Here is a 23,586-nt window from a genome sequence, read left to right as displayed (position 1 = left end):
TTTCTGAAAACGTGAGAGAAAATCTCATATAGCGACCACTGCCGAGTTAAAGACTAAAAACCTGCCCAGGGCAACCAAGGTTCGGACTTATGAAACAATAGTGAGACCAACAGTGTTGTATGCATGGGAAACTTGGCCAATGAATCAGAAAGAAGAAAAAAAAGTTGAGATTTGGGAGAGGAACATCTTGAGAAATGTTTTTGGTGGTATAAAGGAGGCAAACGAGGAATGGCGCACAAAAACAAACCAGGAGCTAATGGAGATGTATTATAAGAGACCCAAACGCAGAAGAAATGAGAACAAGGGACTCGAAAAAACAAGTGAAGTACCAGAAAACTGAAAGACACTAGTCTAGATAATCATGCCAAGTGCCTCTAAGACCTATAGTGTTAGTTTTAAACACAAACCAGTTATTTATTCCGAGAAAAACTAGTGTTTTAGAATTGATTGCCCAAACATTTTGATTGCCACTGACTTCCTAATTTTATACAGACCCCAGGCCTCACCTTGCGACTGACTACACACATTTATAACAAATTTTATGTACTAACACATTGAATAAATATATTTTCACAAGTATGTTCATAAATTAATTCAAAAAAAATTAGGGACCTTAATTTCATCTGCGATTAAAAACTGCCAAAATATTAAATTCGTTAAAATTTTGGCAAAGTGCCTCCGAATAAACGAGAAAACAGTTTAATGGGACAACAAAATAAAGTTTCAAAATACTACAAAAATATATCTATGAAATAGTGGAAAATATATTATTAAAAAATGTTCTGAAGCTATTTTCTTGTGTCATCTTGATGCAATTTACTATTTTTATTGGGAATAAGCCCGAAGTTTACTTTAAAATTAGTTTATTTTGACCTTTCGATTTCTACTTATAAATTCTAAAACTTAATTTTACCCGACTCGTTCATATTGATAATTCAGACATACATTATACATACATCAATTGTATAGTCAATATTTTAAATCATAGTCAACATAGTCAATCGGCACTTCATAAATCGTTGGAACTCCCGTTCCAAGTTGCCAACAACCCTTCAACATGTGATATCTTGTCCTTGTGCATCCATGTTTAATTTAATAATTAATAGTCAATATTTCCATGACTGATTAAGGGGGAGGAGGTATGGTTTGAAATATTTAATTTTTTACTTACTTTCATACTTTCAAGAATACTCTCTGGAAATTTCAGATTGGTCGCAGTAAAATTACCCGAGATACAGAGTGTTGAATATCCCTACCTTCGACTCGCTTTGCCGCGGCTTCGTGCCAGCACGCTTGAGCGTAGTGAGAAATGTTAAACAACTGTTCGCCGTCTCTTTTGTAGATTACTCCGCGATTCAAAAAACATATTCCAATGTGAATCACTTTACGATTTGGTAGACAAATATGAAGATGAAGATGCAGTTGTCAAAACTTTAAACGCATTTTTCTCACAACTGCGTTTTCAAATGCGGTGGACATTGTAACTGAAAAACTACTTGACCGATCTACATGCAAGTTTGCACAGATTTTCTTTAGATATTCCTTGAGGTAACAACGTCGAGATATTTTTCGTTTTGTGCTTATTTTTTGTTTAACAATAATAAATCTGTTGATTTTCACAAAAATTTTACCAAAAATTTCGTATTTTTGACTTTTGTGATACCAAAAATTCAAAAATCATTAAAAATAAAAAAAAACTCAAAAAGTTGTTACCTCGTAAAATTCATAAGCTAATTAAATATTTTTGAATTTTTTGTTTCGTATGATCCAGTGACGAGTTCTGATGTCCACCGCAAAATCCATTTTTTTAGCTGCCTGTCAAAATTTGTCACCAATGGCTTATTTTTCAATACTTTGGATTAAATTTTTTCTTAAATGTTCTTTGAATTGCACTTAATATGTTTATTTAATTTAAAAATAAAATAATTCTACCATAGCTTCGAAAAAAATTCACAAAAATGTGTTTGATATGTTGATTTCAAACCATACCCCCCCCCCTAAGTTCAAAGGGTTTTTACCCTAATATTTCCTTTTTGGTGGTTAGCATGTCAGCACTGATGATGATTCAGATCGAAAACTAGTTCTGTGATGTAGCCCTTTTTAGGGAATTTTAACACGTTGGCGGACAAAACGTCTATAGGCGTCTGATTTCCATTGATGTAATGTGACACAACGTGTATAGACGACATTTTTAAAATAAGGAGTTGTGACAAAATGTCGGTAGATTTTTTGTCACATTACATCTACAGATGCATATGAAATGTGACACGATATCCATGGTCATCGTCAACATGTTTACAAAAAATCTTAAAAAACTTATTTGTTTCTATAAACTACAAGCGCTAAAAGAAATTCAGCGATTTCCCTATTCTACCTTGCAAAATTCATATAGTGTCACAAGACTCGCTTATAAATTTGGCGCATAGTCCGTCAACGTGTTAATAAATATACCTTGTATAAAGAATTTTACTTGTTTTTTATATTATTATTAGATAACGTATGCTATGTAAGTAGTCATCATATTGACTAAATATTATAAAACACGTGTATATCCTGTATCATCCTGATAGTTTGTCAATAAAACAAAAAATTACAAATGACCAAGTGAAAAATCTGCAAGACTGCAACTGCAAGAAATGCTCTTGTGACCATGGAATCATTTTTAGGTTATTATCATCATGCAGTTATTATTTAGAATTTAGAACGTACTCCAGCTTATATTTAAAATAGACGACCCACTAAAACACATATTTCGTATGAAAACTCTTGCCTCATAAAAATATGTTTACGGTTATTTCCTACAGTAAATTAAATGATCAGCTTGTAATATACAACAGTTCAACTATAAATGGACAACCTACTAGAAAAAGAAGTAGGTATTAACATTTATTAAAATTTAATAAATATTCTATTAAATTAAAATATTACAATAAAAGTTAATACATGTCTAAAAATAACGGTTGCGAATATAACATATTTATTTTTATGCTATTACACACAATTTTATTACTGCCATCGTCGTCATCATCGACATCTCACAAAAAAAATATAATTGGCTATATTGTTTGGCTATTAGGTTTTGTGTTTGTCTACCTACAAACACAAAATCCAGAAGACTGAAGAACATACACTTACTGTAATAGGAAAGATAAGACAACTGTGACAAAGGAAAAAACTAAACGTAGGACAAAACATGTGAAGAATGAAGAATTACACATACATAAATATATGGGAGGAACTCGAGTATCAGAAGCATAGGAGTATATACGAAACCTCAGAAAAGATCACAAAGGGTAGATTATACCCCGTAAGTATGTTCGTGGGAAGAATATTACAAATCCCTATTGACAGAAGCAATAACACATTGCAAAATAAATTACAGACTTTAGAACAGATCCAATAGACGAAGTACAAAGTTGACAAAGGCAGGCCTGAGTAATGTATTTCATAAACGCCATGGGGAACATGTACCGGGTGTCCCAATAAGAATGGCTCTCGGCCATATCTCAGGAACCGTTTATAGTAGAGCTTTGAAATAAAAAATTTTATAACAAAAGTTGCCTCAGGAAAAGCCTGGAAATTATTTTCATAATCGTGGGTCCACCGCTAGAAGGCGTAATTAAATATCAAAAATAAAAAAATCTAAATTTTACAAAATTTTCCTAATGAAGGGGCACTGGAAATCCGATTATTGTATTCTTCATCAAATTCTGCGCATATTTGATTTAACAAGTTTAACTCTAGCTTTGCAAATAAGAGGTGGGGGTGAGTGGGAACCTTGTTATGAAAAAATGGCTGTAAGTCCGGTTCTGCTAAATCAAATTTTGAAAACTGGGTCTTGTTGAAGACAGATCTTTTTCTTCAATGTAAGCGTGATAATTTTGAACCATCCTAATAAGTAATAAGCCAGCTGGGAGGCGTTATTTAATTTTTTTCAGAAATCTAGTTTTCTTTGGAAAATATTAAATACAACTATGCATTTTTAGTCATACTTTATAAAATTAGATTAAATTAGTAATAGAATAGCGAAAACCGCATGTCGATACCTTTTTTCTATTTCAAGATATCTCGAGAAACGTGTAAATTTTATACATAACTGTTACTATCACCGGTAAACTAAGTTAATGAAAAGTAGTGTGCTGTGGAAAAAAACAAAATAACATTTTCCTGATGTCAACGTATAAAAATATAATTAATTAAAACAACAATATAAAGAGAAACAATACTATTAAAATTAAACATAACACAGAACAAAAAGAACTACTTAGTGACGACCTAAATATTCAAATTGTTGCCCATCATACACTACTCTAGAATACATTATCCAGAGAATACTAAACGCCATTCAAAGCATATCGAGAGCAGAAATTGAGACTGCTGTTCAATTTACTCTTGAAAGAGTAAATGTTTGCAACGAAAATGATGGGCAAAAATTTGAACGTTTATGTCATCACTAAATAGTTGTTTTTATTTCTTTGTAATAGGGCTTTTCAACGCTTCTCATTTGTTTCGAGCCTCTGTCATATGCCTTATAATCCGTGTATAAAATTAATATACGAGATATGAACGAGGCTCGAAACAAATGAGAAGCGTTGAAAAGACCTAATATACGTTGATAGCTGGAAAATGTTTCTTTGTTGTTTCCATAGCACACTACTTTTAATGAATTTCGTTTACCGGTGACAGGAAGTTATGTTTTTAAATTTACACGTTTTGTAAGATATCTCGAGATAGAAAAAAGGTATTAACATGCGGTTTTCGCTATTCTGTTGCTAATTTTGTCTAATTTTGTAATATGGTATTAAAAATGCATGTTTGTATTTAATATTTTCCAAGGAACACTAGATTTCTGAAAAAAATTAAATAACGCCTTCTAGCTGGCTTTTTACTAAGTAAGTTGGTTCGAAATCATAACTTGTACATTGACGAAAAAGATCTGTCTTCAACAAGACCAAGTTTGCAAAATTTGATTAAGCAGAACCGGACTCACAGCCAGTTTTTCATAACAAGGTTCCCACTCACCCCACCTCTTATTTTCAAAGGTAGACCTAAACTTGTCAAATCAAATATGCGTAGAATTTTATGAGGAATACAACGATCGGATCTCCAGTGCCCTTTCATTAGGAAAATTTTGTAAAATTTAGATTTTTTAATTTTTGATATTCAATTACGCCTTCTAGCGGTGGTCCCACAATTATGAAAATAATTTCCAGGCTTTTCCTGAGGCAACTTTTGTTATAAAATTTTTTGTTTCAAAGCTCTACTATAAACGGTTCCTGAGATATGGCCGAGAGCCATTCTTATTGGGACACCCGGTACATAAATGCAAAAATTTCGTTAAAATAGCGAACAAAATATCAGGACACATTTCATGCCATAAAAGGCTTGAGGCAAGGGTGTCGCTTTATCTCCAACTCTATTCAAAATCTATATTCAGGAAGCATTAAACAACTGAAGAAAACGCATAGGGATTGGAGCAAGTACATAACAAATCTTGTTTTCGCCGACGATTAAGTAATTATGGCGAACAATGAGGAAGGCATGGATTGTGTGATTCAAAAGTTAACCGAAGAATACTAAAATTGGGGACTCACCATCAACATTAACAATACGGAATATAGAATAAAGGACAAAGAAAGAGACCCACAACTCTCGATGAGAGATATAAAAAAATTCAAAGAATTTAAATAACTAGGAACAGTGATAGCGAAGGAAGGAACATCGAAAAAGGTCATTCAGCAGAAAATTCCAAAAAATTTTCTACACCGTACAGATTCTTGCTAGGTCGATGTTTGATTTACCGTCCTACTAGGGTCCCGGTGAATTCGTAACTATTTTAATCCCCCCATCCTAATTATAGGCCAATTGGTAACTCTAGACCCTCAGGTAATTTTTCGGTAACCAATCAACTACCGGTGAATTCGTAACTAAATAAAGGTATAATCTTTTAGACTTGAAATAAACATATGGAAAATCTCTTTGCTTTTAAATTATCAGATGGATTTAAATAATTTATCATTGCTAAACATCTAAATATTGAATTTACAATTACTTGATAAAAACCAAAAACATTCGGTTTAGATTTAAGGTATTAGATTTAATCAATGGTTTCGAAATCACCTGAAGAAAGTTTCGAGTTGGTAGGTCATGTAATAGAAAAGTTACGAATTGGCCGGTGTACATTTTGATTTGAAAATTTTTGTCATTAAAAGTTACGAGTTGGCGTGTGCCCCTACGAGAGGGTTTCTATAGGGAAGCCCGGAGGTTGAAGCGGCAAACTTTTTTGGCATTTTCGTCTCTCGAGGACTGGACTAATAAAAAAAATCCCGTGATGTCCAGATTTTCAGATTCAGATTCGTTTATTCATGTCAATAACACAAGTGTTTAACACATGTCAAATAAAATTACACAAAGATTTGGACGCAATACAAATTAAAAAGATGCACAATACGACTAAGAGTATTAATAACATTAAATACTAACATTAAAATCACATTAAATTTGATTACATTAACAATGGACATTGCTTAAAGTCATAAAATCCTAAAATTTAAATGCAAGAAATTCCTCATTACTATAAAAAACATTTTCTAACAAAATATCTTTAATTGTACTCTTAAATTGATTTAATGGAAGACACTTTAAACTATCTGGAAGTTTGTTGAAAAATTTAATAATTTAATAATTTTAACAATGGACCCACGGAGTTGTAACGTAATTAGAAAAAGAAACTTCTTTTTTGCAATCAATAATTGAAACACCCCGTATACATGTAGATGATAATTCCTAATATACATACTTGAAATACAAGGCCTCCACACATGGAAATTTGCTCACAAACAATGCATTGTTTGTAACTAGTTTCCTACGTAAATAATCGATTTCAAGTAAATCACTTGCAAAATAATTAATAAATCATACACTACCAACAATGGGGGGGGGGGGGACAGGAAATGTTATAGGAAGTGACATTTCTTTCCAACAAATTAAAATTGTAATAGGTACAGGTTGTTTTGATTCAAATATAAATTCATAAATTATAAATTTAAGATATTTTCTCAACAGATTGTAAGGTTATTCATTATAATATGTATGTGGCCTAATAAAATAAACTGAATTTGAAGTTTTCCTTTTAACGACGTTCTACACCTTCGTTGCGGGGTATGCCTCTCAGAGGAAAGGGGGGAAACTTATATGCAAGCGAAAGTTGGTAACAATGCATTTATAGCAGAATGCTCAAATCATGTTTCAGTATTAAATACTTTATAAAAATAAATTATAATAAATTACGGAAATTATGGATTAAATTACGGAATTAATTATAATAAATAAATTCAAAATAAATGGTACGGTAAACAATCCTCATTTTTTAATATGTTATTATTCCTTACAAAAAAACCTTTAATTTAAGCACAAATAATTAAAAATCGTAAATTTGGGTCAGAAGTTATTAACTTTTTAAGAATTCCCATAAGAGCCCGTGTTAAAACTTAACTTTGACCCTTAATAGTAATTAAACGGCACGGTAAAACAATTTTTAAAAAATCAAGTCTTAGTTTTTTTAAGTAAACTATAACATACTAAAATTTCATGCAAATCCTTAATTCTTTGCCGAAGGTGTAAAACGTCGTTAAATTATTATGTCTATTATATTTCTGACAATACGCCAAAATTAACGTTTTGTGTAATTGAATAACGGAAAAAGCTAAGTTGAATCAAACTTGAATTTAATACTTGAAGGTCCACCATATCTTATTTCATAACCATCGGACAAGATTACGTCCGATAGCAGATTCAATTTGTATAAAAATTGTCCCCAAGGACAATGTGTACAAAATTTTAACTGAAAAATTATGAAAAAACGAGAGATGAAACGTTGGTCCACGGTTATGCCTTTGAAACCTCACACAATTTAAACACTGGACACTGGATCGTCTACCAAAGAGAACTCTGCCAACTCTGTTTTGGAATCCCAAGGAATTATCTTTGTTAGCTACTTAGAAAACAATGACTGACCACTGTTTTTGTCTGGAACCGGGAATGGCGATATTCGAAACTAAGACAGATTAAAAATAGCATTTCTCCATGGCAACACACAGCAACAAACAGAAGATCCCAAGTAATCCCAAAACGTCTCAGACTGAAAAACATAGTAGGTATACCACGCACACCTATTCTCAAACAGCGAAGTTTCAGTGTTGAATTTGTGATATTTGAGGTGTGCAAAAGTACTTGGAGGGGATACGAGAAACGATCGTACGCGAATAGCGGAGAAATATTGCAACTTTCTTAAATAATTCATATTGTCAAATTTACGTATATTGCATACCTACTGTCATTGAAGAAGAAAAATTATATATTGCTCCACAATATTGATATGATAAGCAATTATTATATAAAAGTAAATTTAAATAATTGTATTATATTGCTTGCAGTACTGCATTTTAATAACTAATTTTATTTACTACACGCTATTGTTTACGTTTTAATAACATAACCTGAATATTATTTTTCTTATTATTTTTTTGGACTATGGCCTTGACAATTATCCAGTAACCCGGACTAATATAATTGGCCAATATAATTAAAAGTGCGAAAAATGTTGCTGAGCGTAGAAACCAGGTGTCAGCCAAATGCAGTTTCTATGATACATTTGTTTAAAACTGTCTGAAAGAGCAGGATAAAAAATAAACTTTCGAGAAAACTAAACTATTGACAAATCGAACTATTGACAATATCATACAACAAACAGACACTTACAAACGTCTGGGACACGAGATCAAAATAAGCAGAGACAATCAAACACATGAGGTACAGAGGCGAACAGGTCTGACATAAGCAGCATTTGTCAAAATAAGCCATATTCTAAAAAGTTTAATTCCCATGTATCTCATAGTCTAGTCGCAATATAGGGGGTCCCGCCGGTCCCGTGGACACTTTTAGTTCGCCGCGATTTGATGGTGATATTATAGGTTTTTTGGGTCGATGAATCCAATGGAAGTGGTTTGGAAGCCCAAATGTGGTGCGTTTAATTGTTATTAACAAATTATGGTAAAATTAGGTGTTTTTCAGGATTTATTAGAAGCCCTGTAAATAAATTGATAGTGTAAGGTCTTCTCTGGTGTATTTTTGGTCGCTGAATCGAATGCGACTATTCGCGATTACTCAAAATGTGTTCTTATTTTAATAACAAAACAATTGTTTATTCGCTGAAAAGCTCTAAAAAGAGTACTGTTGGGTAAAAACAACCTCTAGTTGTCTTTAATGAACATCTTTCAATCTCTATATTTAAATAAAACAAACTATGTGAGACATCGTCAAATTTTTTTACTTATTTGAAAGACCTCTCAATAGCACTATAATAGTCTAGTCCAGCGATTCTCAAACTGTGGTACATGTACCACTGGTGGTACAATTCATTACTTGCGGTGGTACACAAAACACAAAAAAAATTTAAAATGTTACTTAGTAAGTCTTGATAATACACTCTAAAAATACAGGGTGTAACAAAAATACAGGTCATAAATTAAATCACATATTGTGGAACCAAAAATAGTTCGATTGAACCTAACTTACCCTAAATACAAATATACACACAAAAAAAAGTTACAGCCCTTTGAAGTTACAAAATAAAAATCGATTTTTTCCAATATATCGAAAACTCTTTGAGTTTTCTTATTGAAAACGGACATGTGGCATTATTATGACAGGAAAATCTTTAAAAAAAGAATCTGCACCTCATAAAAATTTTATGGGGGTTTTGTTTCTTTAAACCCGCCAAACTTTTGTGTACGTTCCAATTAAATTATCATTGTGGTACCATTAGTTAAACACAATGTTTTTAAAACTTTTTTGCCTCTTAGTAATTTTTTTAACTAGTTTTTATCGAAATATTTTGAATATTTGTCAATTCCACCACATATTTGTATACTGTTAAGTACGATTATAGAGACCCTATAATAATATGAAAATTTATTTATAAATTACAGATTTTATAAATATATTTTGAACCATATTAAAAAAGAAGCCACATCTCGATAAAAGGTGCCTTATCGGAAAAATACTAAGAGGCAAAAAAGTTTTAAAGACACTGTTTTCAACTAATGGTACCGCAATAATAGTTTAATTGAAACGTACACAAACATTTGGGGGGTGTAAAGGCAGAAAATCTCCATAAAATTGTTATGTTAACATATTAAAAAAGAAGCCGCATCTCGATTAAAACTGGTATATCTAAAAAATACTAAGAGGCAAAAAAGTTTCAAAAACATTGTGTTTAACTAACGGTACCACAATAATAATTTAATTGAAACGTACATAAAAGTTTGGGGGGGGGGGTTTAAGGGAACAAAACCCCCATAAAAAAGACTACAAACTTACTGTAGATAGCGCATTTTGAGCTTTTCAGCGAATAAACTATTATTTTGTTATTAACAAAATAAGAACATATTTTCAATAATCGCGACTAGTCGCATTCGATTCAGCGACCAAAAATACACCAGAGAAGACCTTAACACTATCAATTTATTTACAGGGCTTCTAATAATTCCTGAAAAACCCCTAATTTTGCCATAATCTGTTGATAACAATTAAACGCACCACATTTGGGCTTCCAGACCACTTCCATTGGATTCAGCGACCCAAAAAACCTATAATACTACCATCAAATCGCGGCGAACTAAAAGTGTCCACGGGACCCCCTATGATGCGACTAGACCAGCGTTTCCCAACCGGTGGGTCGCGGGCGGATTTCAGGTGGGTCGCGGCGTGGCTCTTACAGTAGCTGAATAACGTACATAATATATATCATCATGGGTGAGGAATGGGTCGCGAATATGAAAAAACATCGGAAGGTGGGTCGCCAGACATAAAAGGTTGGGAACCACTGGACTAGACTATCAAGCGAAAGGTTTATAACCAATGTGTTTTGCCTGTACAAACTTATGGAGCAGAGACGTTTAACAACACTGATATAAAAATCAGCTAATTAACTCGTTACACAACGAGCCGTGGAACGTGCAATGCTGGACGTGAGCCTTCGAGACCACATAACAAACCAACAAATCAGGCAATGATCAGGAGTTCAAGAAGTCATCGAAAGAGCTACGTCGCTTAAGTGGAACTGGACAGGGCACTTTGCTAGAACACAAGATGAACGGTGGATAAGACGAATCATGGAATGGAGGTCCAGAAACTATAAAAGAAGCTGAGGACGACCACCGACTAGATGGACCGACGCACAGTGGTTCCAAATGCCGAAAACGTGGTCATGAACCTTCAAAAGCGTATATTGTTTATAAATTTCGGAATTACTTTCGTTCTCAAGGGTTTTTGGCATCGCTGATTATGAATCGACATTATTTTTTCTGAAAAACAAAATGGCGGATCCAACCTAGCGGTCAGAAATTGAAAATATCAATCAAAATGCAAATTTTTTTGTCAAATTTGGTAAGGTCGCTGATTACAAATCTAACATTACTTTTTTTTAATAAAATGGCGGATCCAATATGGTCGAAAGAAATTCGAAAATTTTATTTTAAACGCAAATTTGTTTAACCCTTAAGTACTAACATCTTAAATCAATGACGTAAACACTAACTAACCGCCTGACAGACGGGTTTAACATTTTAGTGGTAATTTTAGTTTTTGTTAAATATTTTAATGCAAAAACATATCTCGATGACGTACTGAAAGTATTGATTATCTAAAAAACACAGTAATTGACCTAGTTTTTCTGTATTTATTAAAATATAAAACATTATAACAAGAATGGAAGGATTGATTTTGTACCTTTTTACTCCTGAAAAAAAGTGTGATAAAAATTAAACAAATTAAAGAATCTTATTAAAAATTTATAATCGAGTTAAACAAAGAGTAAGAAAAATGAAAATAAAAAGGTTTTTAGAAAATGTTAAAACAAAAAAAACTGACAGGTACTATAGTTAGTACAGTGTAGCAATGGTAGTCAGTGGCAACATTTTCATCACAAATTGATTTCATTTCGCTTATGTCGTCTTCTATCATCTTCTACCTCATCAAACCATTTCAAAAGAGTTTCCTCAGGGTCTTTATTCCCTTATTTGATGTTTTTTGGCGAACTGGGGCACATTATGTGTAATGACGAACTGGGCACAAACACTAACACCCCGTCTATTAGACGGAAATCACATTTTGAGCCTAAATATCTTTCGAATAACAACCTGCCGCAAATTGCCGAATTCAATGAAAAGTCATAAACGGGTGACCTTCAAAATTTTCTAGGAAGGGAAATATCCCACTTTCGACAAGCGATGCCGTCTGAGAGACGGGGTGTTAGTACTTCTTCTCCTTCTTTCTCGAAACTCCTTATGCTCCTTAGGGGCGTCGGAGGTGTTAGTACTTAAGGGTTAAAATTTTATATTACAAGGCAATTTTGAAATTGTTGATTACCAATACATTTTCTTTATGAAATACAATATTCAGAACCTATTGCTTATGTACAACCGCCCATACATACTCAACAATCGCCAGAATCTGTAATATGCGTCACTTCCCACTTTTGTATTCAAACAACTGCCAGCAACGCATAGACAGTTATAGGCAGCTAAACCAAAGTGATTTTGTATCTTCTTACTATATATTTTAAGATTAATAAACATTAGTCGCAGAATTATGCAGAATTTTGTACTTTTTAAATGTATCTTTACAAAATTTTGATTATTTCAAGTATATTTTCACTATTTATGCATTAACAAATTTAAGGCATTTATTGTTACTAAATCTTTAGTTAATTTACATCTTACATTAATACATACTTAAAAAAGAAGAATCTGCTTTACAGCGATAAAATTGATAAAGTACAAAACGTTTTACAGCGTTTTGAATATACGCGTTAGTATTCACTTTCTCTGCCGGCTAAAATAACCTCGGACATGGCTCACTTGTTCCTGAGCTATGAACCAGAATACATCTAGTAGGATCCTTTTACCTGCGACTCTACGATAGTTTGAGAAAACAACTGTACACATGAAAATCCCAAGATAGGGACTTTTTTTTCGCCTCATGACCACGTTTTCAGCATATTGAACCACTGTGCGACGATATAAAGAGTAGCGAGAAACTGGCTACAAGCGGCCCAGTGTAGAGAACACTGGAAAGAACTGAGGAAGACTATGTACAGCAGTGGACGCGATTGGCTGATTGATGATGATGACCTTGTATAGATATAAAAAAAATTATAGCAACAACTTAGCGACTAAATCAAAGAGAAGGGGTCCTCATTTAATAAAGAAAACAGTTGTTTTCTATCAGAGTAATGTACTGGCGCACACGTATGTGACTGTAATTACTAAGTTTCCTAAACTGGATTTTGAATTATTGCCATATATTCCCCAGACTAGTTCCAAAGTTACAACTGACGCCAATAGCTATTTTGAGTATTTCGATTCAATGACCTACGATGACGACATTGGAATATAATTGAACAGCTGATTAGATTTAAAAAATCGTTTTTGTTGAAAAACAAAACTAACGTCTTTTGCACATGATTATTGAACAGTCCCTATATTCAATTGAGCAGTTTTATGAGTATTACGAATTTCAGGGTCACGAAAAATCAAAAATACATTGCATACATCATAAAACACTACATAAAATTTATAATTTGTGGTTTATTCATATTCCAACAAGACATATTTAATTGAGATGTATAAAGGAACAACTTTAAAACATGATCAAAAGGAAAGTTGCGATACGTGGCAAAATTATAATAGCGATTTATATAAAAATAATGAGATCCTAACAACAAATCTACGGCCCTCCGACTACCTTAAGGGTCATTTAGACGGGCCACTAAAATTGCATATTTTCGGCAATATTTAGTGGAAATATTGCTCAGCTCAGCGATATTTGTAAAAACAGAAATATTTACGTATGGCCTGTCAACAATAATAAAAAATATTTACTGCAATATTTCCAGCCATGCTTGTTGCATTATATATCCGTTTTAGACGAAAAATACCCTTGAAGTATTGACGAGACGAATGTTTACACTATCAATACCCGTTTCTGGTATATCCCGAGATAAAATAAACTGAATTGCTTCATATGCAAACCAATGTACAATTTTGCCACACTGACTTCCACTTTTCTTTTGAATTACCTTTTTGTGTTCATTTTTCGCATGTCCTGAAACTTCTGAATTTTTTATAAGCTTCGTGTGGTGTTATATTGAATTCTTGTGCATTTCTGTCTGTGTGATATATTTTCTACATCCCACAACTCTGGACGTAAATGTACTGCATTAATAAAACTTATTGTGTTTTCATTTGAACACGTTTCATTTTTTCTTTGTATGTTTTGACAAAACCAAATTAAATTTCTACAGAATAGCCGAGCAACATGCAAGATTTTCCACAGCAGTCGGAACTTATCGGCAACGCATCAGCCACTAACTGCAATAGTGTTCAAATACCAGCAATATTTCGGCCACGTGGCTCGGCCCTACGGCGATATTTTCATTAGATGCTGCAATGTTGCCAGCAACATACCGAATATATATTGCCGGCAACATATTGCTTTAAAAACTAGCCCGTCTAAATGCCCCTTGAGAACCTACTGTCTTGCTCTCTGAAATAAAAGATGCGAAAAGTATCTAACTTTTTTATTATCCAACATAATCAAATAAATCAAAAAGCGAAATGTTAAGAAAGCCTAAGGCTACAGTTGAGTTTTAATTTCAATATTTTATATACGCTAGAATCTTCCACAGGGTGTTCCAAACTTTAAGGAAAAAACACACTATCATTGTTACACCCGGTATACAATGACACTTATCTCATTAGCAACAATATTATTACATCGATATCCTTGAATCTTGAAGAATAAAGCTATTATAAGATATTAAAAAAATCACTAAAATCCGACAACAGGTTTAGGAAATATGAGACATTAAAAATGTCCAATTTTTAAGGTGGTACGTTAATTTTGACGCTTAGTGTATATAACTTTTTTTAGATACTTTAAAAATGTTAATAAGCTTTTCCCGAAAAGTGCTTAATTTTTCGGTGATTTCGCGTTGAATTATTCGATTTGGAATTAGACGAATAAGAATGTATTTTTCATGAGCTACAACTTTGCTTTTACTCAATTTAGACTTTACTGATACACCATTTTTTCGTTTTTTTATAAGCTACACTTTTGCGAAATAATATTTTTTTTCGATAAAATATTTACTTTTTGAATTATTTGCGAAAAACGGTCTGAAAACCTAGTTTTTTTGTCGAAAAATCAACATTTTCAATCGCGAATAACTCGAAAAGTATTGACTTACGTAAAAAACTTTATAGAACGAGACTGGCTTATAATCTGTCAATTTATCCATTTCCGGGCTTATTTTAAACACGCGTTTCTCACCCCCCGTGAAGGGGTGACTCACCCCCAAGTAAAAGCAACCAACGGCACAAATTCCACTTTGAAGTGAAGGGGAAGTAGAACCTAAATTCAAATTTTCATGCAATTAGGAGTTGTCCCTGAAAATGACCCTCCAAAACGGTCGTTTATTGGGCTATACAGGGTGTCCAGAAACTCTACCGACAAACGAAGAGAGGAGATTCCTCAGAAAATTTAAAGACAATTTAACCCAATTCACCTAGTCCGAAAATGCTTCCTAAGGGAGCTAGAGCTCTTTGAAGATGGCGTCATGTAATTAGTTTTTCTTAAATACCTCCAGAACGCTTCTATTTAGAAAAACGAAAATCTGTATGCATATTTACTTTCCAGAAATGAATTTCATCCATTGCGAATTTCTAGTACCGGTCATAGGCGTCCGTTTTGGGTAGTGCAACGGTTATTTTATCGCATAACTTTTTTGTTTTTAACTTTTAAGCATTTTTGATACTGGATTATTAAATCGTGAGGTATTCTAGTACTAAAAGGTACTCTTGTTTTAAGTCGGTAGGACGCACCGTTTTCTAGAAAAATCGATTTGAAAGTTTTTCGTTCTGGAAATTTGAAAAAAAATTGAAAAATGTTTTCAAAAAGAAACGATGTATTTTACCAACTTGAAGCAAGAGTAACTTTTAGTACTCGAATACCTCAATATTCTAGTGCCAAAAATGCTTAAAAATTAAAGACAAAAAAGGTATGCAATAAAATAACTGTTGACCTACCCAAAACGGACGCCTATGACCGGTACTAGAAATTCTCAATTAATGAAATCAATTTATCTCTGGAATATAAATAAATGTACCAGTTTTCGTCTTTCTAAATAGTTTTTCTTTTGAAATTTTTTTTTAAATTCAAAAAACGAAAAATTTTCAAATTGATTTTTCTAGAAAACGGTGCACCCTACCCACTTAAAGCAAGATAGCTTTTAGTACTAGAATACCTTACAATTTAATAATTCAGAGTCAAAAATGCTTAAAAAGTAAAGACAAATAAGTTGGGCGATAAAATAACCATTGCCCTACCCAAAACGGACGCCTATGATCGGTACTAGAAATTCGCAATCAATGTAATAGAGTTATCTCTAGAAGATAAATACGCGTACCAATTTTTGTTTTTCTAAATAGAGGCGTTCTGGAGGTATTTAAGAAAAACTTATTACAAGACGCCATCTTCAAAGAGCTCTAGCTCCCTTAAGCGTCGTTTAAACACAACGATAAGTCACAGCAACTAGTTGTGATGACAAGTTGAAACACTGTTTAGACGCTGCGATTCAATGCGATACCACCTTCAACCCAACTCCAACTTTGATAAGTTGTGCGATGCACCGTTTACACACAATGATAAGTTGCAACAACTCGATTGACCTTGATAAGTTGTTTGATTTATCGCTGTGTTTAAACGACCCTTAAGGAAGCATTTTCTGACTAAGCGAATTGGGTTAAATTGTCTTAAAATTATCTGAAGAATCTTCTGTCTTCGTTTGTCGGTAGTTTCTGGACACCCTGTATAAGACCGGGTCCGAAATCTTAAAACCAAAAAATTTTACCGCCAAAAATGTAAGATAACAAATTTGCGTAAGTAAAAACCATAAAAAAAATATGTTAATCGTTTTATATTTACATACCTAATGAAAGTGTATGAATAAACATGTCTAGATAATTTTTTTGGTGCATGAAAATTGTATGTTTACTTAAAAAATTAAGATTGACAAATATTTTGCAGCCCAGACAACGAAATGTATAATGAGGTGGTAGACTCTGGTAAATATTTAACCAAAAATAACATCACTTAGAACTGCTGTACATCAAATTTTTGTAATTTTAAACAATTGTATGGGGCTCTGTAAACACTGAATACACTGTGGAGATAATGGTGGAAATATGAATACCCAGAAAGCTGGTAGGACTAGCCCAGAAGTGTGTGTACGATTGATGTAGTTGTATTAGAATTGGCAAATTGGTACATCAAATGATGTACTGCTCGATCAAATTGAAACGGGTCTAAGACAAGGTGATCAACTTTTCCCTTTGTTATTCAACTTTGCTTTAGAACATGCAGTAGGAAAGCACAAGCAGAATTAACAAACGGCTTCGCTGCCCAGAGAGTGAAGGTATTGTTAGTGTTTGCTGACGATATCAACACAACTGCATAATCCACCACAGATGCGAAAAAAGTTTTTAGCCTTTTTGAAGTTAGACCACGTAAGTTCAACGAGGATACATGTATATTGTGTTACCAAAGTGGTCAAAGAATTGAAATACTTGGGGGCAGTTAAATATCTGAAAAAAGTTATGAAAAAGATGTAGCAGCATGAATCATGTCAGGAAATAGAGCATATTACTCAGTGGTGAAGCTACTTAAATCAAAATTCCTCTCAAAGATAGCTAAAACAACAGTATAATAAAATATTAGTCTTAGAACGGAATTCTAAAGGCAATATTTGGGTCTTTTAAAAATGAGATATAAGGAGAGTGGAGACGAAAACATAGTATGGTACATAAAGGCAAGGAAAATCATAAGATGGGCAGGACATGTACTGAATACAAGCTGGGAAAGGCTAGATGGCAGGTTAGTTAGTTGCTCAAGAAGATGGAAGATGCAATAACAAGTGATCTACATAAGATGGGGGTGGAACAATGGGAGATTGCTGGACAGGACCAGTAAGACTAAAAATGTAAACATTGTTTCGTAAGAGAGGTTCGGAAGATTATATATTTCATGTGACCGTAGCCTAAGAACTTGGTTTAAGATGACAATTACAAAACTGTTTTACAAAACTGTTTCAAGCAACTGTAAACAAAAGTCAAAATTGCCATGATAATTGGATCATCAACACAAAAAGAAGATAAAGATTTGGGTAGAGTAAAAGAAGATATTACTGAAATAAAAAAAATTAAACATTTCAACGGATGGAACAACATAATCGAAAGTCACAATTCCTTCTTTCTTTCTCCACTTCCTTTTTTACCCTATCAGGGTGTTGGATTTAGGCTAGGTATTTTACTCTTTTCTATTTTCTGCAATTATTTTTAATTCCTCAAGTTATTTTTTTTTCAGCTTTTCCACCTCTACTACTTGCTGTATCCATTTTTTTCTCGGTCTGCCACTTTTTCTTTTTAGGATGTTCTTTGCCTCGTGGACTTTTCTTAGAATTATGTTGGGTTACATCCTCATCAAATGCCCATACCAGTTCATATGCCTCTTTGCTATTTTATTCATTATTGGTTCTTAGTTGGATTGATAGATGGATATGTGAACAGACCGAAATATCCGAGAATCAATTTGGCTTTATGCAGGGCAGATCAACAGATGCAATTTTCATTATAAGGCAATTGATGGAAAAATACAGAAATAAAGAAACAAACGCTCATATGGTACTCATTGATCTTGAGAAAGCATATGATAGAGTCCCTCAAGAGATTCTGTGGTGGGCACTCAATAAGAAAGGAGTCCCTGGTGAATATGTAAAGATCGTGAGGGATATGTATGAGGGAGTAACAACTAGTGTTAGGACAGGTGTGGGAGAGACTGATAAATTTCATGTGAAGTAGGATTGCACCAAGGCTCTATGCTTAGTCCGTATTTATTCTCATTAGTTTTGGAAGAAATTACAGCAAAACTACAGGGTAACATTCCATGGTGCTTAATGTATGCTGATGATGTGTTAGTAGGAAATAGTGAGAGACTTATAACAAAAACTGGAACAGTGGAGGCAAGCTCTGGAGGAAAAAGGTTTAAAACTTAGTAGGACAAAAACAGAGTATTTGGAATGTTCATTTAAAGATGGAGTTACTACAAATAAAATGGTATCTTTGGATGGTGAACTGATTGTAAAAAGCAATAGTTTTAAGTACCTGGGATCGGTATTACAGAGTAATGGAGAAATAGATAGAGATGCAGGCAGTAGAATTAGGGCTGGATGGATGAAGTGGAAAGAAGTGAGTGGTGTGTTGTGTGACAGAAAAATTCCAATGAAGCTGAAGGGAAAATTCTATAAAACGGCCATAAGATGTACGAAACTGCTATGATGTACGGAACTGAATGTTGGACAGTGAAGAAGTGGAACAACGAATGCATGTGGCAGAAATGAGAATGCTTAGATGGATGAGTGGAGTCACAAAGAAGGATAAAATTAGAAATGAGTATATTAGGGGAAGTCTAGGTGTGGCACCAATTGATGCCAAAATGAGGGAGCAGAGGTTAAGATGGTTTGGTCATGTTCAATGTCGAGACGTTAATCACCCAATACGAAGAATAGCTGAAGTGCAGATTCCTGGAAGGAGTAGGAGAGGAAGGCCAAAGAAGACCTGGGGGAGACAATAAGGAGGACATGTTGGTAATTGGTAAAGGGGATTCACATTGATATGACCCAAGATAGAATTGTGTGGATAAATGCAATTAGGGAAGCCGATCCCACATAGGGATAAGGCAAAGAGAATGATGATGATGGTTCTTAGTTGGTTCATTCTCCTAATAGTCTCGTTGCTTATCCCATTTTGTTTTTGGGGCCGTTCAAGTATTACGTAACGAGGGGGGGGGGTTAAAAATCTTCAAAAATTGCGTTACGTAATACATGAACGCCCCATTAAGGTGAGTTACATAAGGGGAAGGGGGGTCAAAAATCTTCAAAAACCATGTTACATAATACTTGAACACTCCCTTTCCAACTATCCTTTTTAAGTGTCTCATCTCCATTGCATTTATCCTGTTCTTATGATTTTCCAGAATTGTCCAGTTGTTTTATCCTTGTCTCTCTTGGAAGTGTTCTTTTTCCCGGTATTGGGGCTAATGCATAGTATAACTTTTCGGATTTCTTTGTTGTTTGATTGAGATAAATCTTTGAGATCTTGAAAAAGATAAAATTAGAATGGGAGAACAAAATAGTAAAAAGAGCAGGAGATAAATCACCAAATGAAAAAAATAAGAAAAATATGGAATAACTAAAATTTTCCATAAAAAACATTGGAAGATAGATAAGGAATAAGCCTATCAAGGAAATAGCAACGAGAGAAGCAATGTACACGTTTATAGAACTGTATTAAAGAACTTTGCAAATTTCATAGACTTGACATGCATAATTGGAGTTCATAACTACCTCTCAATATCAAATAGCTTACTGAAAAGAAAAACACTTTTATAACGGAGAAGAAAAACCCAGACTCATTTTTTGAATGCATGTATAGGCAGGAAGATTGTACCAAATGAGAACCTATCATCTTATACATTTAAAAACTATTAAGAACTAACTTCTAAAAGACCCTGTATATTTATAATCATGTATCTGATAACTTTTCTGCACTTCATACTCTCGTATAAAACTTCAAATTTATATCCCTTTTATTATAGCGAAACGCCACTGGCCAAAACATACAATGCTTTCTACATACAGAATTTATTGACTAAAAAGACCGCGTAACCGCAAGTTAAAGGAAACCTAAATACACGATACATTAAATATGAATTAATTGCTTACCTGTCATCTATTCTTGCTTGTGAGTCAATACAAATAAAGAAATGACGTAACTATCGGTCATTTCAAACCGGCTTTTTTCAAAAATATTTTTGATTTTCTCTTTACGTTACGAAATGATATACGTTGAAAGGAGCATTAACTATTAAAAGTAAATTAAGACTCAGTAAATTAATGAAGTAGGTCTAGAATTAAAACAGTAGAAAGTTGCTTTGAGAAACCACATGTTAATAATTAGTGAAACAATGGAAACACACTGATATCGAAAAAAAGTATCATTGTTTTAATCAAAAACTATGATCACTAGACGTCAACCACACATTCCAATATTAATCTTTCTCTGACGAGTTTATTACACACTTAAAACTACACAAAAGCACTAAAACAATGTAAATTCTCTCTCCCGCCATTTTCTATGCCGCTAAACGCTGCCGCCCAAGACAATGAAATTATACCAATTATCGAAATTGTTCGTTCTTCTAACGTAAATTATATTGTGTAAAGACTCACCTGGGTTGTTCTACCTTATCCGTCATGTTTGGGGTTGATTTTCTTTCGGTTAATAAAAAAAAACGAGAGATTTGTGTAGCGTACCGCGTGTTGCTGTGGACGATTTGGCGAGGTCTTTTAATCGGAGGAGTCCGTTATGTGTGTCAATCGATGTTGGCGCTGTCTCTTTTTAGCGCGGTGTAAATGACAATGACAGAGAAAAGCTGTACAGCAATCAGTGCCATCACTTTGCGAATCAGTATTTTCACCTGAGTTTTAATTATTTTTGGTTAGACGGAAATAGAGCGCATAGTATTTATATTGTATAAAAAAAGACAACTATTAATGTTGTTAATCAAATATATTCTTTTGGATCATTTTGAAATGGCTAAGTTTCCAACCATCGGAATCGTAATTCCGAACCCAGTGTATTTATTTTTTCTTCATTCATTTTCTTCTATCCTAATACATATTTTTATCAGTTTAATAATTCGAATATCCTATATAAATGCAGAATGTCTAAGTTATTTCGATAAGTTCGATAATACATTTCCTATTAATTCTACAAGATAAAGAGAAAGTATTATTGTGATAAGATCTAAAAATATAATTGATTAAGCTGATTAAAATAAACAGATTATCAATTAAACTTTATTAAGGGCTATAAATAAGAATAATCCTACACATGACGAATTATGTAGGTATTATTCTACATATCTTAATATTATACAGTAAAACCTCCATTAACCGAAATAATTGGGGGGAGGCTGTTTCGGATAACAAGAATTTTGGTTAAAAATAATATTGTTTTTTGTATTCTTCGTGTATCAAATTACTTAGGTAGTATTTTTGGTCAAATTTGGTATTAAAAATACTGTGGGGTGATTTCATAATGTCTTGTATATTTAATTGCTTTCTTTAGTTGTATGAAAGCAATGTTGGCGATGTTGACAAATTAACATCGAATTGTTTCCGTTTTGCGATAAAAATTTACTTTTTATTGACGAAAGTATTGAAACTGTCAGCCCTTTCGGTTAAACGATGTTTCGGTTAAAAAGGTTTCGGTTAATGGAGGTTTTACTGTATATACTTACCGTATCTTCTTCTTCTACGGCACTACAGCCCAAATAAGCCTTGGCCTCCTTTATTTTTACCTCCATCCTATTTGTCTGTGGCTACTCTTCTATATACAACAAGGCCTCCTATATAGCCATACAAGGACTCCTTAAAGTGCTTGTGCATCGTTGCTTACTGTGTTTCCCCAGCGCTTTCTTGGCTTTCCAACCGGCCTCTTTCCCTGTTTATTCTATCGTTTAGCGGTCTTTTTGGTAGATTATCCTCCCATTTTTATCATATATCCGGACCATTGCAATCTTTGTATTCTAATGAAGTCTGACAGAGGTATGTTTCCTTATAAAGTTGATAAAGCTAGTTGTTGTAGGTATCGAATTCTGAAGATTCCGTTTTCCTTCACAAGTTCTAGTATACTCTTTTCAGTACTTTCCTTTCGAATGTGTCGAGTTTGTTTTCGGATGTTTCTTTCAGGGCCCATGCTTCATTGCCATAGCATGCTATTGGTCGAATTAAGGTTTTATAGATTCTCATCTTTGTATTTCCGTGGATACTTTTAGACCAAAATATATGGGAGAGGGCAAAATAAGCTCTGATTGCCTGGGTTATTCTCTTCCATATTTCTCCATCTTCTGATCCGTCGGCATATATTTCTACTCCCACGTATGTAAACTTTCCAACCGTTTCAATCTCATCTTCATGTATAATGTTTTGTGGGACTATATTTCTTCTCGTCTGTATCATTATTTTTGTTTTTTTGTGTTAATTTTCAGACCTAGTCTTTTCGTTTGCGTTTTTAACTCTGCGTATATTTCATGTGCTCCTGTTGATGATCTACTCTTAATATTAATATTATCAGTATAAGTTTCCAGTTGAACCGTTCTGTTAGTCAGTAGGTTTCCTCGTCCAGTTTGCATTTGCCTGACCGCATACTCCAGTTCCAGGTTAAATAATGTTGGGGCTAGCCCATCTGCCTGCTTCAGTCCCTGCTAGATTTTGAAAGTCTCTCCGGTGGTTTTGTATTCGTACACATGCCTGCCGTGAGTTTCATCCATTGTGGCTTTAATGAATGAGTCTAATTAGCTTGTGTGGTATTGCCAATTCAGCCAATATAAATAGTAGGTATAGTC

The 23,586-nt window shown here is 33.6% G+C and overlaps 1 protein-coding gene across 1 annotated transcript in view; it reads right to left on the bottom strand.

The window, feature by feature from the left end:
* LOC114344858 (brain acid soluble protein 1) overlaps nt 1–21,839 on the bottom strand; it is a 42,916-nt gene extending 21,077 nt beyond the window's left edge. The window contains exon 1 of the mRNA XM_028295686.2: nt 21,407–21,839. Coding sequence (XP_028151487.1) covers nt 21,407–21,432 — 26 coding nt within the window. The 5' untranslated portion in view covers nt 21,433–21,839. The remainder of the gene's footprint in view (nt 1–21,406) is intronic.
* Between the last annotated feature and the right edge of the window lie 1,747 nt (nt 21,840–23,586).

This window comes from Diabrotica virgifera, chromosome 7, assembly GCF_917563875.1.
Source record: "Diabrotica virgifera virgifera chromosome 7, PGI_DIABVI_V3a".
In the NCBI taxonomy this organism is placed as follows: domain Eukaryota; kingdom Metazoa; phylum Arthropoda; class Insecta; order Coleoptera; family Chrysomelidae; genus Diabrotica; species Diabrotica virgifera.
Note: the sequence above shows the minus strand (reverse complement) of the source record. Positions and strands in the feature narration are given on the sequence as shown.